Source organism: Mytilus californianus, unplaced genomic scaffold, assembly GCF_021869535.1.
Source record: "Mytilus californianus isolate M0D057914Y unplaced genomic scaffold, xbMytCali1.0.p SCAF_5, whole genome shotgun sequence".
NCBI classification, from domain to species: Eukaryota; Metazoa; Mollusca; class Bivalvia; order Mytilida; family Mytilidae; genus Mytilus; species Mytilus californianus.
Genome location: NW_026262701.1, coordinates 48,178,559 through 48,195,444, shown reverse-complemented (window position 1 = coordinate 48,195,444; position 16,886 = coordinate 48,178,559). Strand labels below are relative to the sequence as shown.

Below are 16,886 nucleotides of genomic sequence, written 5' to 3'. Positions count from 1 at the left end.
AAATAATGTCAGAATTTGTTTAGTTGTAAAAACAATTACTAAGTAATAATCCACTTAGAACTTCACCTCCGGCAAAATTCAGGTGATCGGAGGGCAATAAATTGCGTAATCGCACACCTGTGAATCCACAGTCACAACTCTAAGGAAATAATGACCGGAAAATCGGACACACATAATTTCACTGTGTAATTTAGAAGCAAACTTTAGCAAAGAAATGTTTCTTGTAATATCATGATCATAACCAGATTTTACTTTTTAAATTAAAAGAAATGCCGAAAAAAAGAAAAAAATATTTTCTCAATCAAATACATTAAAAAAAATACAACTATTTCAAGTAGTTTTTTAGAAAAAGAATTTATTTGATCTGAAATAAGTTTTCCTATTACTTTTCTTGATTAGCTATCGAGGTTATTCATCCCTGACTTGTCTACATGTTGTAGAATAATTATCGACGAGAATCTCATTCTGGGCCGCGTTTTTTAACGGGATTTCACAGAGTTGCCAATCTCTGTGTATATATGTCTCTGTTTTGGCTATTATAAATTAATATATGCCATATAGTGAATATTTTGTAAAACTATTTGAATAAATTAGATTTGATTAAAACAGAACATTTTTATGTCTCTTTTTTGCAGGCTATTGAAGAAGATGGAACACAGCAAAACTCACTTGAAGTTGGAACATATTTTATCAATAAGTTAAGAGAACTGCAGAATGAATTTGATGTTATCGGAGATGTAAGGGGCAAGGGACTTATGATTGGTCTAGAATTAGTATCAGACAGGGTAGGTGTGAATTTAATGTTATTGGAGATGTAAGGGGCAAGGACTTATGATTGGTCTAGAATTAGTATCAGACAGGGTAGGTGTGAATTTGATGTCATCAGAGATGGAAGGGGCAGTGACTTATGATTGGCCTAGGAAGAGTAGCAGACCAGACCCATTAATAGGGTTTCTAAAACAGCCATATTTGCCAGACATATACTTTTCTTTCAATAAAGGTCCAATTACAATAACACTGGAAAGAGAATTTCATTTGATAAAGAAAAAATTAAAATTTAGACGTCTTTTTTGGCCTGACAGTTTTCACTTCCAGTCATAAAAGTGACACTAAGAGTAATTATTGTAAAGACAAGCTCTTTTAAACTTCATCAAAACAGTTATTAGCATGTGTTAATTGACACTTGTGATTTACTTGTTCACTTGACAGTCAACAAGTACCAGACATCAATCTGGCTTTTGGAAGTTGTAATTCATGTTTAACTTGTTAGACACTAATTATTTAAGCATGACAAAATTTCAAAATAAACAATTAACAATTCATAGAATTGTTATAATGTATTCATGTTTCATGAGTATGTTAGACAAGACACCATCTAATTAACCGTTGAGATGATCTCTGAAGAATACAGAGGGTTATATCACCTGACATAATCATAATTATGAATATAAATACATTGCATGTGCAATCGTTTTCTAGCTAGGTCTGTTTGATTTCATGCCATAAATTTAAAAAATATGTAAATCATTCTTTTACCTGTATAAGAATGAATTTCAATGTGCTCAAATCAGTCAAGGCAATTGTTCTTCGGTATGGCTCCCTTGTTTCACTTTTCAATGTTGACATTCTTTTCTTTTTGATAACTGAAAATGCTTAGCACATGTGTAACCATCTCCAGCTAAGGGTTAAAATGAAGGTGGCATGAACACAGATTCAAAATAGTTTGAATTATTGACTTCCAAGCCGATAATACAGTAGCAAGGTAATTGAACTTATTTTGACCAAAGTGAATGATTAACAGGGTAATATTATTTCAAAATTTTGCTTTTAAAAAGGTTTGAAAAAAAAAAACATTTTGATTTTTTGTCAAAATCGTAGCTGCCTCTTTCTTCCCGTGCCTTGCTTAAATCTATGGTAATTTTATGATTAATGATACTGCCAGAGGAAACAAAAGTGAAAATTGTATTTTTGTATAAATATTTATTACACAGGAAAAGAGAACACCATTGCCAGCAGATAGTGTTGGTAAGATCTGGGAAGACATGAAAGATATGGGTTTATTGGTTGGAAAAGGAGGACTTTATGGCACAGTGAGTTTATTTATATTCTGTTAGATGATTATTAAAACTGTTCTGAATATTTGAGAGAATGAAAGATTCAATACGAATAGTCATAGAGGATGAAAGTTGTTGCATTCCTATATGCCACCTGATCATTTATATCATCCATATGTATAGTGATGGTTGTGTCTGTTGATCTTTTTAGCTCACCTGACCTGAAAGGTCAAGTGAGCTTTTCTCATCACTTTGCGTCCGTCGTCCGTCGTCCTGCGTCCGTCGTCCTGCGTCCGTCGTCCGTCGTCCGTAAACTTTTACAAAAATCTTCTCCTCTGAAACTACTGGGCCAAATTTGACCAAACTTGGCAACAATCATCATTGGGGTATCTAGTTTAAAAAATGTGTCCGGTGACCCGGCCAACCAACCAAGATGGCCGCCATGGCTAAAAATAGAACATAGGGGTAAAATGTAGATTTTGGCTTATATCTCTGAAACCAAAGCATTTAGAGCAAATCTGACATGGAGTAAAAATGTTTATCAGGTCAAGATTTATCTGCCCTGATATTTTCAGATGAATCGAAAACCCGTTGTTGGGTTGCTGCCCCTGAATTGGTAATTTTAAGGAAATTTTACCGTTTTTGGTTATTATCTTGAATATTATTATAGATAGAGATAAACTGTAAACAGCAATAATGTTTAGCAAAGTAAGATCTACAAATAAGTCAACTTGACCAAAATGGTCAGTTGACCCCTTAAGGAGTTATTGCCCTTTATAGTCAATTTTTAACCATTTTTCGTAAATTTTTGTAATCTTTTACAAAAATCTTCTCCTCTGAAACTACTAAGACAAATTTAACCAAACTTGTCCACAATCATCATTAGGGTATCTAGTTTAAAAAATGTGTCCGATGACCCCGCCCGCTAACCAAGATGGCCGACATGGCTAAAAAATAGTACATAGGGTAAAATGCAGTTTTTGGCTCATATCTCTGAAACCAAAGCATTTAGAGCAAATCTGATGAGGTTAAATTGTTCATAAGGTCAAGATCTATCTGCCCTGAAATTTTCAGACCAATCAGGCAACACGTTGTTGGGTTGCTGCCCCTGAATTGGTAATTATAAGAAAATTTTGCAGCTTTTGGTTATTATCTTGAATATAATTATAGATAGAGATAAACTGTAAACAGCAATAATGTACAGCAAAGTTAGATCTACAAATAAGTCAACATGACCAAAATTGTCAATTGACCCCTTAAGGAGTTATTGCCCTTTATAGTCAATTTTTTACAATTTTCATAAATTTTGTAAATTTTTGTAAATTTTTACAAAATATTTTCCACTGTAACTACCGATCCAAGTTCATTATAGATAGAGATAATAGTAAGGAGCAAGAATGTTCAGTAAAGTAAGATCTACAAACACATCACCATCACCAAAACACAATTTTGTCATAAATCCATCTGTGTCCTTTGTTTAATATGCACATAGACCAAGGTGAGCGACACAGGCTCTTTAGAGCCTCTAGTTTTTTTGTCATCTGCTTTTTATTTGTATCTTTGATTTCCACTTTTAAAACTAGTAATTCAACAGAAAAAAGGGGGTATTGAATTCCGAACTCTGTCCTCAGGATTTCTAGTATCTAATTAACAATTATTCATGAGATGATTGCTCATGGTTTATGGCAATTTTTTTATAAAAATATTTATTTATTTATTTAGTCCATCAAATGGCCAAGTTGAGTCATGGTAGCTTACTTAGTTACTTATGTTAGAAGTCAATTTCCATTTGGGTCAAAGCAAAGACTTTACAATTGTTACTTGCTGCTTCTCTGCCATTTAGGAGTAATAGCAAAGACTGGCTGGTGTCATATGGTATTTTGAACCCCCTAAAAAGTGAACCTGGGGTCAAAATACCATGCGGTATAATGACCCCGGTATCAGTCTAGTGCAAAACAGGGAATATTCATATCTTGATAATAACATGATATGATCTTGATTATGCATGTAATACTGTAAATTCAGAATTTTTGGTAAATATTGCAACAGGATATGTTTTGGCAATAATAAATACTGACATTCTATTTGTTCATAGTATTGTAAGTTTTGTAGGTTATCCTGAAATCCCAATAATTAATCTTCATTTGTGTCCTTTGTTCAAAAATTACAAATTGAAATGCATGAAAAAATTTCTGAAATTTACAGTATTTGCTTCTTAATTTTTAGCAGCCATCAATTTCTTGTGTGTACCCTTATAGTTCCAATTTAAGATTAAGGATGCACTTAAGGTGGTACATAACACTACAGGGTGATAACTCTGTGAAAATCAGCTGAACGCTTTAATCACATTCTATTGTTAAGGAAATATTAAGCTTCTCAATGTTCAAAACTAGTGTTTGTCAAACTGCTATATATCCAATGAAATTTTTCCGATAAAGTGTGTGGTTCAAGTTTTTTGAAATTTTTTATATTTTTGTCAAAGGGTCAGAGTAAATATTTTGTCAAAATTTTATGAAAATTAAACTAGCCAAATTAGTTTTAGTTAAGGTGTTTGGTACCACCTAAGGTCAGATTTAGGAATTTTTTTGTCAGATGTTCGGACTCCTCGGTTTTTAGCTCACTGGGCCCAAAGGGCCCCATGTGAGCTTATGCCATCACTTTGCGTCCATCGTCGTCTGTCGTTGTCTGTTGTCGTCGTCGTAAACTATTTCAAAAATCTTCTCCTCTGAAACTACTTGGCCAAATACCTTCAAACTTTAAATGAATGTTCCTTAGGGTATCTAGTTTATAAATTGTATCCGAAATTTTGATCCCTCAACAAACATGGCCGCCATGACTAAAAATAGAACATAGGGGTCAAATGCAGTTTTTGGCTTATATCTCAAAAAGTAAAGCATTTAGAGCAAATCTGACATGGGCTAAAAATGATAAACAGGCCAAGATCTACCAGCCCTGAAATTTTCAAACAAATCAAACAAACCATTGTTGGGTTGCTGCCACTAATTTGGTAATCTTCGTCGTCTCTCGTCGTAAACTATTTCAAAAATCTTCTTCTCTGAAACTACTGGGCCAAATACATTCAAACTTTAAATAAATGGTCCTTAGGGTATCTAGGTTAAAATTGTATCCGAAGTTTTGATCCATCAACAAACATGGCCGCCATGGCTAAAAATAAAACATAGGGGTCAAATGCAGTTTTTGGCTTACATCTCAAAAACTAAAGCAGTTAGAGCAAACGTGAAAGAGAGTTAGAGTGATGATTAGGTAAATATTTATCTAATATGAAATTTTCATGCCAATTGGAGAATTTTGAGAATTTATTGTTGGGTTACTGTTAGAAGTAGTTATTTATTAGGAAATTTTAGATTTTGATTATTTTCTTGAAAATTATAGTAGATAAGAAGAAAGTGTAAATGAGAAAAATAGTATTGATCTATCTGCATGAACATGTTCAGAACAAATTGCCAATCTGTTGTTGGGTTACTGTAGGAAATTTTTTTTTTTGGGAGAAATTATAGTTTTGGTTATTTCCCTTGAAAGATTTATTTTTCACAATTTTCTTCTTGAATCATTACTTTTTCTCTAAAACTACAAGACTTAATTCAACTCCTTTTCACCAGGTTTACTTATAGATAATAGATCAACTTAGAATTTTGTTCCAATACAATGATTTTTTACCAATAGGGGATTATGTATTGCCATGCAATACTCACAGAATTCTTGTTATATTTCATCTCTAAAGCACTAAGAACATACCGGTAACTTAGATATTTATTTTGAGGCATATATAACCCCCCCCCCAAAAAAAAAGGTGCATTTTTAAGCAAACACCAATATACATTATTACTCAAAAATATAAATCATGATTGATGGAATGAATTAAGCTTTAACAAATCAGGTGAGCGATTCAGGCTCTTGAGAGCCTCTTGTTTTTCCTACGATACAGGGTAAAATATTTTGCCCCATAACACCCATTTTTCTTTTCATATAAGACTTCAATAGCTCATAAAAGGTCATTTACCAAAATTTAAGCAGATTCTAGATTTAAATCTTTCAATTTAAGACCCAAATAATACCAATATGAATATAAGGTAAAAGTCCTAGTCAGCTTTATCTCACAATTTTTTAAAAATTAAATATCTTGAAAAGGAGCTCCATAACCTATCAATATTTTTAGCTTATTTTGTTCCTTAGCTAATGCTCTTCTGACTTCTTGTATCAATTTTAAATTCTTGATTTTTTTAATTTCACCTAATACATCCTTGAGTAAAAATAAAATGCAAATTACAGGTTAGAAATCCAACATTACTTACAGCAATAGTTTATTATTATTATTTACAATTTTTTGACTCATTTTTGAAATGTTAAATATTGAAATCTTTTTTTCAGACACTAAGAATTAAACCACCCATGTGTATAACTAAAGAAGATACAGACTTTGCAATTGATGTTATGAAGAAAGCGTTTCAGAATTTCTGTCAGTGAAAAGAAAATTCAAAATAATAACTAGAAGTATTATATGGTGCTAACTTCTGCAAGATTATGATATTTAGTATATTTTGTATGCTTAATTTAATTTTTACATGAAGTTTATATAAAATTCAACCTGGTCATATGAGACAGATATAAAGCATGAAGAAATATTTGCAAGTTTTCATTAAACCATTTTTGACCAGGGTACAATTATTAAAGTTATGTTTTTATCTGAAGTTTTTTCATGTTTATTTTTTACAGTAAAAATGATCAAGTATTCAATGCATATTATATAAAAGATCTAAAAAGAGCTACTACCTCCTTTTTACAAAATATGTAATTATCTCCTTTTGTTCAGATGCCAGAATCTCCAGAAAAACCATTTGACCTATTACCAGACTTACTTCATCAAAGGGTCAATGCTTGGACAGTTGTTTTTTTGTATACATTTTTAATAATTATTTACAGAATTGAATGAAAATCATGATTTTTATTTACCTAAACTCAATTAAGTGTCTATTTTAGCTTTGTGGATTCTCCATTGACCACTTATGTTTAAAATATTAACAAAAATCATCATTTTGTTTGAAATTATTGCAGATAATATAATGTATATACTAGTTCATCAGTTTTATTTCAACAAAAATTAAAAATGAATACATTTACATTTGCTAGAGAATTTTTATATCAGGATAATTTGTCATACAATTGGAATCAAATAAATTTTTGAGCTGATTGATATAAACTTTTCTTTGAGAATGGTGTCAGTGGTCATGGGGTGAATGTTTAGCATCCAGTGTTAAAAGTATCTTTTAGAGAATATGTATTTGCTATACAATCAGAACTAGATAATCAGATTTCATTGCTGATTGACAGTAATTTGTTTTCTTCTAAGAAGAATGGTTTTATTAGTCTTGTAGTGCAAGCTGGTATTCACTGTTAAAGGTTGTGGGATTGATCCATATCCAGGTCTTATTTTGGTGTTATAATTCTTTTTTGTTTTGGTATGATAGATATTGATATGTCTAATTACCTTTTTTTTATTACTTTCAGTCTGATTTGATTTTGTTATTCATTTGTAAATAAACCCTAATCTTCTAAAATATACAAAATGACAAATCAAATTAATCAAACATTCAACACTTCTATGTCATTTGGTCTCTTATTTTTATATTACAATAAGATTTGCAAAAAATTTCATAAGCTGAGCAAACATTTCTATAAGATGTACTATGCAGAATGTTTTGGTATAGCGTAGCAGAGCTTAAATTGAGTTCCTCTGAGGTCATTTATGTTTGAACTGTTAGAGAAAATATTAACATTCATCAAACGATAAATTCCTTTCCTTTGATTCATATTTTGCTTGTTGCTGTTTGAATAGAACTTTTCTTGCAATACTATTAATCAATACTAGTTAAAAAAAAGAAAAAAAAAGGTATAATGTTGTTTGACATATTTTAAGCTGTTTTAGATTAATTTTTTTTGGAAATCCTTTCTCAAATTTCAGGAAGAACAAAACTTTGCAAGAAGTCGTACTGAACGAAGATAATAAATATAAAAAATGAAATTTAAATGTTTTAATCTGTTGATGCTGTGCAGTCAACAGTAGTATATGTATTTAAGCATGGGGTTAATTAGACACTTTTGTATATTTTATAGAGCATATATCAATCTTTTTAGTTGAAAATGTGCACTGCTTTTTTTCTAGTCATAGTTATTATAATGAAATCAATTTTAGTAATATAAGTATATGTTTTTATCCAACGCAATCATAGGTTTGAACATTGTTTTCAATTTAGACTTGTTTATATATATATATATATATATATATATATATACATCTCATGGATATGTCTGATATATTATGGAAGAAACTGGTCTGCAGTCTTACATTTTTATAATTAGAGTGTATGTTTTTTGTAATAATTGACAGGGTTAAAAAGAGTGGATTATCATTATAAATTACATTACATATTTATAATTATGAAAAATTTGATGTAATTTAATTAAAACCAAAAAATATCTAGTCTACATTTAAATTATTTATGCATATTATATTACATTAAGTTGCACATTATAGTCATAAAACTTTTACAACTGTTTCATAGGCTGATATTCAGTGCATATCTATATAGTATTTTTGTATATATATATGTTTTTATATCTAAGTGTTGATGGCTTTATATAACATCACTGCAATTATAAACTGGGTATATTGATATTATATATGAATAAATACATTTACAAATTACATGTTGTACTTTTCGTCCTACTTTATTTATTTCAATTTCTACAATCAGAGATTCTGACACAAACCATTCACGCAACTGTCTTGAATCCTTAAAGTAAAAACTAATCAAGTCAATCACAATTATTTATATAAAAGAAGAAAAAGAAAAGAAACATACCAATTTCCTGCAGAATATTCATTTTCATCCTATCTGGTGCAAAGTTATTGTTTCAAGTTATGGTGTAATACCACCATTGATTTTCCCCTATTAGTCTTTGTTAAATTTGCACTTTTCAAAAAATTGTGCAGAATTTATCTTTGTTTCAAATAAAGAAATACTTGGCATGAGTAAAGTTTTATCCTGTCCAGTACTATAGAAAAAATTTCACATAACATTTCATTGCATATAAGAAAATAACCATCACTGGAAGTTAACCAATCAAATTTCCCCCCTTTTTTAACCTGTGTACAAGCTTTAGTAACCATGTAACCTCAAGTTTCCAAAATATTCTATTGAAACCCCAAATAAAGAAATAATGGTGCTTTGAAATACCCAAGATATATGTTTATGACTCAGAAATGTTTTACTGCAATGAAATGTAGGATCAATTACCTACAACTGTCAAATTCAAGGGAATATTTTTTTTCGACCTATTTTCGTATGCAACCGGATGTGACGTACTATGATTTGGTGGTATTACACCTAAAAAAGACTTTTTTGTTGAATAAACTGAATGTGACTTTTTTCCTTTGTAATACTGGTTATTTCAAGCATTCCTGTCAAGTTTTGTCATAATCAGTTCAATAGTTTGAGAAAAATCTAGTATAATGTAAGACGACATCTACAGCGATTCGAGCAAAATTTCTTCAAAAAATTCAAACCAAGCCGCATCATGATAGAATATAGTGTGGACCAATAAATGATCAAATATTTATCTCATCTGCCTACAAACAGTTGAATATGATACAAAAGATGACTTTAGGATGATAAATACTACTAATGGACCTCTTATTCTTCCTTATAAAGTCTCTTTTGGTCCATTTATACCTCTCATTTCCTCAAAATTTCTACTTTTTAAGCCAATAAATAAAAATTTTGGGGTAACTTTCACTCATTTATGATAGGAATGTTATTATAAATGATTAATTGAAGTATTCAAGCTGCTTGAACTATCCGTATAAAAGTTTACTGTCTCCAAGGAGGTTTCAATAAGTCCTTGCGTAAAACTTAAATTTACGCCACGTTCCAGAGAGGGACATAAAAAACTTCTCTTTTGGTGAATAATTTGTTGTTACTGCTTTAAAAATAATTTCATTTACTTAAAACTATATATTTATTAAAGTATTTCTTAGGAAAAATTTTCTAGTATAGCAGAATATAAGAAATAAGGAGAAAAAGCTCCCCAAGACTCTAAGTATGGCTTGTTCTGTCAACTAATATTCATGGTAAAGTCCTATTTCAAGGAAATTTTCTCATAAAATGTATTTTGGAGACTCAATCCACTCAGAATATTTCATTATTTGTAATATTTCACTTAAATAGCAAGAAGTTTTAACACATGTGAGTACTCACAAGGTCAAAGGTGCATGTACAGCTTCCCATATTAGGTGTAATACCACCATTGATTTTCCCCTATTAGTCTTTGTTAAATTTGCACTTTTCAAAAAATTGTGCAGAATTTATCTTTGTTTCAAATAAAGAAATACTTGGCATGAGTAAAGTTTTATCCTGTCCAGTACTATAGAAAAAATTTCACATAACATTTCATTGCATATAAGAAAATAACCATCACTGGAAGTTAACCAATCAAATTTCCCCCCTTTTTTAACCTGTGTACAAGCTTTAGTAACCATGTAACCTCAAGTTTCCAAAATATTCTATTGAAACCCCAAATAAAGAAATAATGGTGCTTTGAAATACCCAAGATATATGTTTATGACTCAGAAATGTTTTACTGCAATGAAATGTAGGATCAATTACCTACAACTGTCAAATTCAAGGGAATATTTTTTTTCGACCTATTTTCGTATGCAACCGGATGTGGCGTACTATGATTTGGTGGTATTACACCTAATTGCCAGACGATTTATTTCCTAATTACACCTTATGTAAGAATCCTGGGTTTTGATTGGTTGATATCCAGTGTATTTTTCACCAATTTACTGTTATCAAATGAATATCGTTCATTTTTTAACGACGCCGGGGTATATGCAAAAAGGATATGCTTTTTTTACCCTCTCTGTCATGGTATTTGCCAAAAAATACTCTATCCGACTGGACGCTTGTAACGTCACGATCATCAATGCGTTTTTGAACGTTAACATTCAGTGTTATTAAACAGATATAGCATGTTCTTGAGGGGTATTTGTGAAAAATATCAGTCTTTAGATTGAATTTCCCTCGCCTTATGGCTCGCGAAATTTAACATTCTCTCGACTGGTATTTTTCGCAAATACCCCTCCTTAACATGATATATCAGTTCAAAACACCCCCTCAAAGGTCCATAATATATAATAAATAAATGGAGAATGTTTCCATGGGACACAGATGATGCCCCCGCTTGCATATAATGTTATAAAGGGGCATAACTCCAGAACGATAAAAGTGACGCCACCAAAATTCGAACTTGATCTGTATTTTGTGGTAATAAGCATTTTGTGTAAGTTTCATAACATTTGGTTGAGGCAAACTAAAGTTAGAGAATAGAACTAGTTTTGGGAAGTATGTACGGACAGACGGACAGACAAGGGTAACACTTAATGCCCCCTCTGATGAAGGTGGGGGAATAAAAGGGATAGACCAATGGACAGACAAACTAAAAACCGACGGACAAGGTCATTGCAATATGCCACCCATTCTGTGAGTGGGGGTATGCTAATTGAGCTATTATTTACAGTTAAAAACTAGCTTTATCACAAAAATGTTAATCAAGTATTAAGACAAAAATGAGGTCAGGTGACAGACAGGCAGTTATCAAACAAACTACAGTGTGCTACTACTGCCATGTGAGTAGTAACTGAGAAACTTAACCTAATAAACACAAAAAATTTGACTGATCAACAAACTATGAAAATGGGGATAAGAAAAAAATAAGGTGGTAGACAACATATATTTAGCTATTACTTAGGGAGCTACCATTTGATTTTTATGGGGGGGCTAGGATGCTGGACAGTTGGAGACATCCATCAGTTACTCTGTCCTTCAGTTTTTCTGTCCCTCCCTCTTGTATATTCTTCTGACCTTAAACCACTTGTCAGAACTTTGTGTGAACCTTTCTCAGAATCTTACTCGCATGATGTACTTTTTGACCTCTTATTTCATTTGTCCATGTGAATGATTTTTAGTTTTTATTTTTGTTTGAAATGGACTTTGTCATATACATGTACTGCAGTACACATTTGTATCCAAGAATTAAAAGAAACTCTCAGAATAATCATCAAATACATGTATAATGCCATTGTGCACCAATATTTCATTTTTAGGCAGTTAAGCTGCCTTATGCGAGCACCCTAGATTTGTGTTCTACCAAATAAATGCTGAAATAAGTGCCATTGTTATTATCTAGCTGGCTATTATGTTATTTATAACTAATTGGAAATTTTTTTAATACTTTTATTTCTGGAATACAAAAAATATGACCAGAAAAACCTTAAATGATCGTCGAACTACCCGAAACTTTTGAAGTTGCACATAGGAAGTAGTGCTCAATAGAAATCCATACATAGTTTATTATCCCCTGTGCTTTTGGCTGCGATGTCAAAGAACAATTGTATGAAATATTTCATCGCCAAAAAGTACAAGTCGTTTATATTTCCCAAATGGCAAAATGCGCAGGAATATTGTTCATGTACAACAAATCTCTATGATAGAGGAAATAAAGTTATACAAGTGGGCGGCAGTTTTTAACTTATCTTGCCAAATAAGGTTGTTTTGATTTTATGAATGAAACGAGGTCATGAAACAGATGCGGAAATCGACGTTGATGGGATGTTTTAAGTAATGTGTACAACTCGTCCGCTAGACAAGTCGGACTGAATCCACTCAAACCGTCTAAGAAGACAACTTTGACCGTTTGTCAGATTTACTTAGGGTTTCATAAAATATTAGACTAACATGTTAGCGGAGCCATTAATCTTTTGTTTGTGCATTGGGGTCTATTTAGGGGTATTTGGAGGGGCCTGAAGAAGGGAGGGGTTTACTATAGAACCCTATGGGATTTTATTTTTTTAAATTTTCAAATGACTATTTCTCGAAAACAGTAAGTGATAGACACATGCAGTCTTCAGTAATGAGAACAGGACAATAAAAAAAAAATCAACAAAAATATAGGGTGAGTCCCTGGGGGTCATCCCAACCCCCTTCAATTTGAAAATGTACTTTTATCTTGTAAACTGTCGCGATCCCCACCCCTAAACAATAAATATACTTGTATGGGACAATAAAAGAAATCAAATGAAAATAATTTGGGGGAGTCCCCGGTGTTGTCCCATCCCCTCCTGTTTGAGAACTTGGAAATGGTCGAGATCCCCACCCCTAAACCATATATATTAATGTATGGGACAATAAAACAAATCAAATGAAATACCGTATAGCGGGTTATTTTCGCCGGTGTAAAATTTCGCGATTCAGGGACAACAAAGTGTACGAAAAATTTTGGCGGAGTCTTTAATCACAATTAGATATTTTGGCGGATACTGAAATTTTTGCAGTTAAAAGATTGTTAAATTTGACAAACAAGGGTCTATTATTATGGTGAAATGGTTGTTTTACGTGCATGACGTATTATTTATTGATTATATTTTGACACAGTTAATTAATAGATTACCGATAGATAGTTATTTGTCAGAAGTGAACAAACTTCTTGTAAATGTTTCTGTTGATTAGTTACAAAATTGACCACAGGACCTTTGATGTACTAATTAGATTATGAAATTATCATGAGGTACTTGCAACTCTTATAAAATTTGACACTAATTAATAAGGACAAAACACTTGACAGCATTATCTTACTCTCTTACATTATTATTTGGTTTATTATGTAACCAAATCAACTTATTAACACCTGACAACCAGTGAACAATGACATTTGGAATTGATGTTGGTTAAATTAACATAAACCGTTATTGATTCGTAGAATTGCGGAATTTATTTTCAAGATTTCCCCTGACCCGCCAAAATAAGCGAAAATAAACACCCCGCGAAAAATAATCCACTATACGGTATAGGGGGAATCCCTGGGGTCACCCCACCCCTTCCTGTTTGAGAACTTGGAAATGGTCAAGATCCCCACCCCTAAACCATATATATTCATGTATGGGACAATAAAACAAATCAAATGAAATATAGGCGAGTCCATGGGGTCACCCCAACCCCTTTTGTTTGAGAACTTGTAAACAGTCAAGATTCCCACCCCATAACCATATATATTCATGTATGGGACAATATAACAAATCAAATGAAATATAAGGGGAGTCCCTGGAGTCACCCCACCCCCTCCTGTTTGAGAACTTGTAAACTGTCGAGATACCCACACCTAAACCATATTTATTCCTGTTCATCATTTCAAAAAGATTTGAATGACATACAGGGTCAATCTCCTAGGTGTCACATATGCACATCACTTTACTAGACCAAACCAATATGAACTGGACTTTGCCCAATGTCAGGAGACCATGGGAATGACGAATTATGGGGGCTTTGTTTGGGAGACTTCGTAACGGCATCCTGTTACAATTATTTTTTGTTTATTATAAAATTTTATTGATGCAAAAAATGCGTCTAGGTTAATTGAATTTACTTTAATTATTTATTAAATTATTTCTGGGCCTATAATAATTTTCATTTATGGCTCATTTTAAAGAAAACATATAAATCTTTCAAGCAGTGTAATGCCCAAGAATGTTTGACAACTGTTTTTTAATCACCTGTCATTTTATTCCAAACTTGGTATGGAGTAACATCATGCACTTGGGGGTGAAAATGGGGGTCATTTACATTGATATATGAGTTGCTTTTGAAAACCTTGATGAAAAATTTGCCTTAATAATCAATTCATTTAATGAACATAAATGTACAATGTACGAATGTTTCATGTTTGTTCTTTCAAATCTTAAAAAAAAATTGAAGCAACACTGCCACAGTTTTCATAATTACGTTTGCCTTGGTTTTTGGTTAACTGCCTACAGCGCTTACAGTGCTTTGATTTTTATATATTATTTTTCCGGGTTTTTGTTAGCATGCCATGAACTTTGCCATTTGTGTTGGATTGAAACTTTCTTGGACTCTTAACCATATAATGCCATTATGCATCTATTTAGTTTTTTATCTAGAAATTTTTTTGAGTTTCCCCTTTACTCTACAAGGGTTGGTTATCATTTGTGAGCTTTGCTTGTTGTACCTCTAGGTATTTTAATTAGTCCCCTACCGACTAAGTCGAAGGGGACTTTAGGTTTGCACTCCGTCCGTCTGTCCATCCGTCAGTCCGGCAAATCAGATTGCCACACTTTTTTTCTTCATGCTTGAAGATATTGATTTGATATTTGGTATATAGTTTCATCATGACAAGTTACAGATCAATTTCGAATTTTGTTCCGGTATGATGATTTTGTGCAGAGTTATGGTCCTTGGACTTAGAAAATTCACTCAAATCATCAGTTTTCCACACTTTTTTTTGTCATGCTTGAAGGTTTTGATTTTATAATTGTATATAGTTTTATCATGACAAGTTACAGATTGGGTTCAAATTTTGTTCTGATCTGATGATTTTGTGCAGAGTTATGGTCCTTGGACTTAGAAAATTAACTCAAATAATCAGTTGATGGATATAGGAAGATGTGGTATGAGTGCCAATGAGACAACTCTCCATCCAAGTAACAATTTATAAAAGTAAACCATTATAGGTAAAGGTACGGCCTTCAACACGGAGCATTGGCTCACACCGAACAGCAAGCTATAAAGGGCCCCAAAAATTACTAGTGTAAAACTATTCAAACGGGAAAACCAACGGTCTAATCTATATAAAAACGAGAAACGAGAACTAGGTATGAACTACATAAACAGATGACAACTACTGTACATCAGATTCTGACTTAGGACAGGTGCAAAATTTGCAGCGGGATTAAACGTTTTAATGGTACCAAACCTTCTCCCTTTTCTGAAACAATAGTATAACATCACAACATAGAAAGACACACTATAAAATATCAATTGGAAGACTTAACTCAATCAATCTTTATATTTGTTATATATTTTACACCTTGACAAGTTATAAATCAAGTTAGCATTTTGTTCCAGTACAATGAATTCTTAACTGGTAGGGGACTATGTATTGTTATGCAATACTCTCAGAATGCTTGTTGTAACTGAGAAACTGGCCTTACTACAATGACATTTGGTCTCTGGTGGAAAGGTGTCTCATTGGCAATCATGCCATATCTTCTTATTTTTATACTATTTACAGAAACTTAACATTGAATAACCTGTTTGCCCTTTTAAACTGACTTAATTACAAACTTTAACATGTAAACTTTAGTTTCAAAGTCAATAGACCTTGACTGAGGGGCAGGGCAAATTAATCTCCATCATACTGAGATGTGCCAATGCAAAAACAAGTCCATACCATACATATTTACTATGTGGGCAATGAAGACAAATGATGAGGTTTTTTTCAATAGATATTCTTCTCCAGTGAATGAATATCATGAAGTACAGTAAAGATTTTATTACTGTGAATTCTGTCTTATTTTTCTTTACAGAACTTTTTTGTTAGTCTACTAGTTACTAAAAGTGCTTTTGATGTGATTAATAAAACAAAACAAAATGAATCACTTCTATCATGTATAGTTTAATGGATACCAATAACCAAATACATGTTCTGTTAAATCAGAAATAAATGTGTGCATTTATTGTTGCAAATCACTGATTACTGATAAAAATTAGAGATCTAATTTAAAATGTGATTGCAAACATTCTGTGAAAGAAAATCACCACTGAAATTAGAATTAGAAAGTTTTCATTATTGCAAACCTAATACTGTCTCATTTTTGCATTAATGTCAACACTGCAATAATTTCTGAATTTACAGTATATAAATCACAAATCATAACCTATTAAATGAAAATGTACAAAC

At 32.0% G+C, this 16,886-nt stretch overlaps 1 protein-coding gene across 2 annotated transcripts in view; it reads left to right on the top strand.

Moving 5' to 3' along the window:
* The window catches only part of LOC127702387 (alanine--glyoxylate aminotransferase 2, mitochondrial-like), an 80,213-nt gene extending 71,435 nt beyond the window's left edge, over positions 1-8,778 (top strand). For both annotated transcript variants that reach the window (XM_052206546.1, XM_052206545.1), the window contains exons 12-14: positions 636-785; positions 1,992-2,090; positions 6,444-8,778. In XM_052206546.1, coding sequence (XP_052062506.1) covers positions 636-785; positions 1,992-2,090; positions 6,444-6,539 — 345 coding nt within the window. In that variant the 3' untranslated portion in view covers positions 6,540-8,778. The remainder of the gene's footprint in view (positions 1-635; positions 786-1,991; positions 2,091-6,443) is intronic.
* Positions 8,779-16,886: the final 8,108 nt, after the last annotated feature.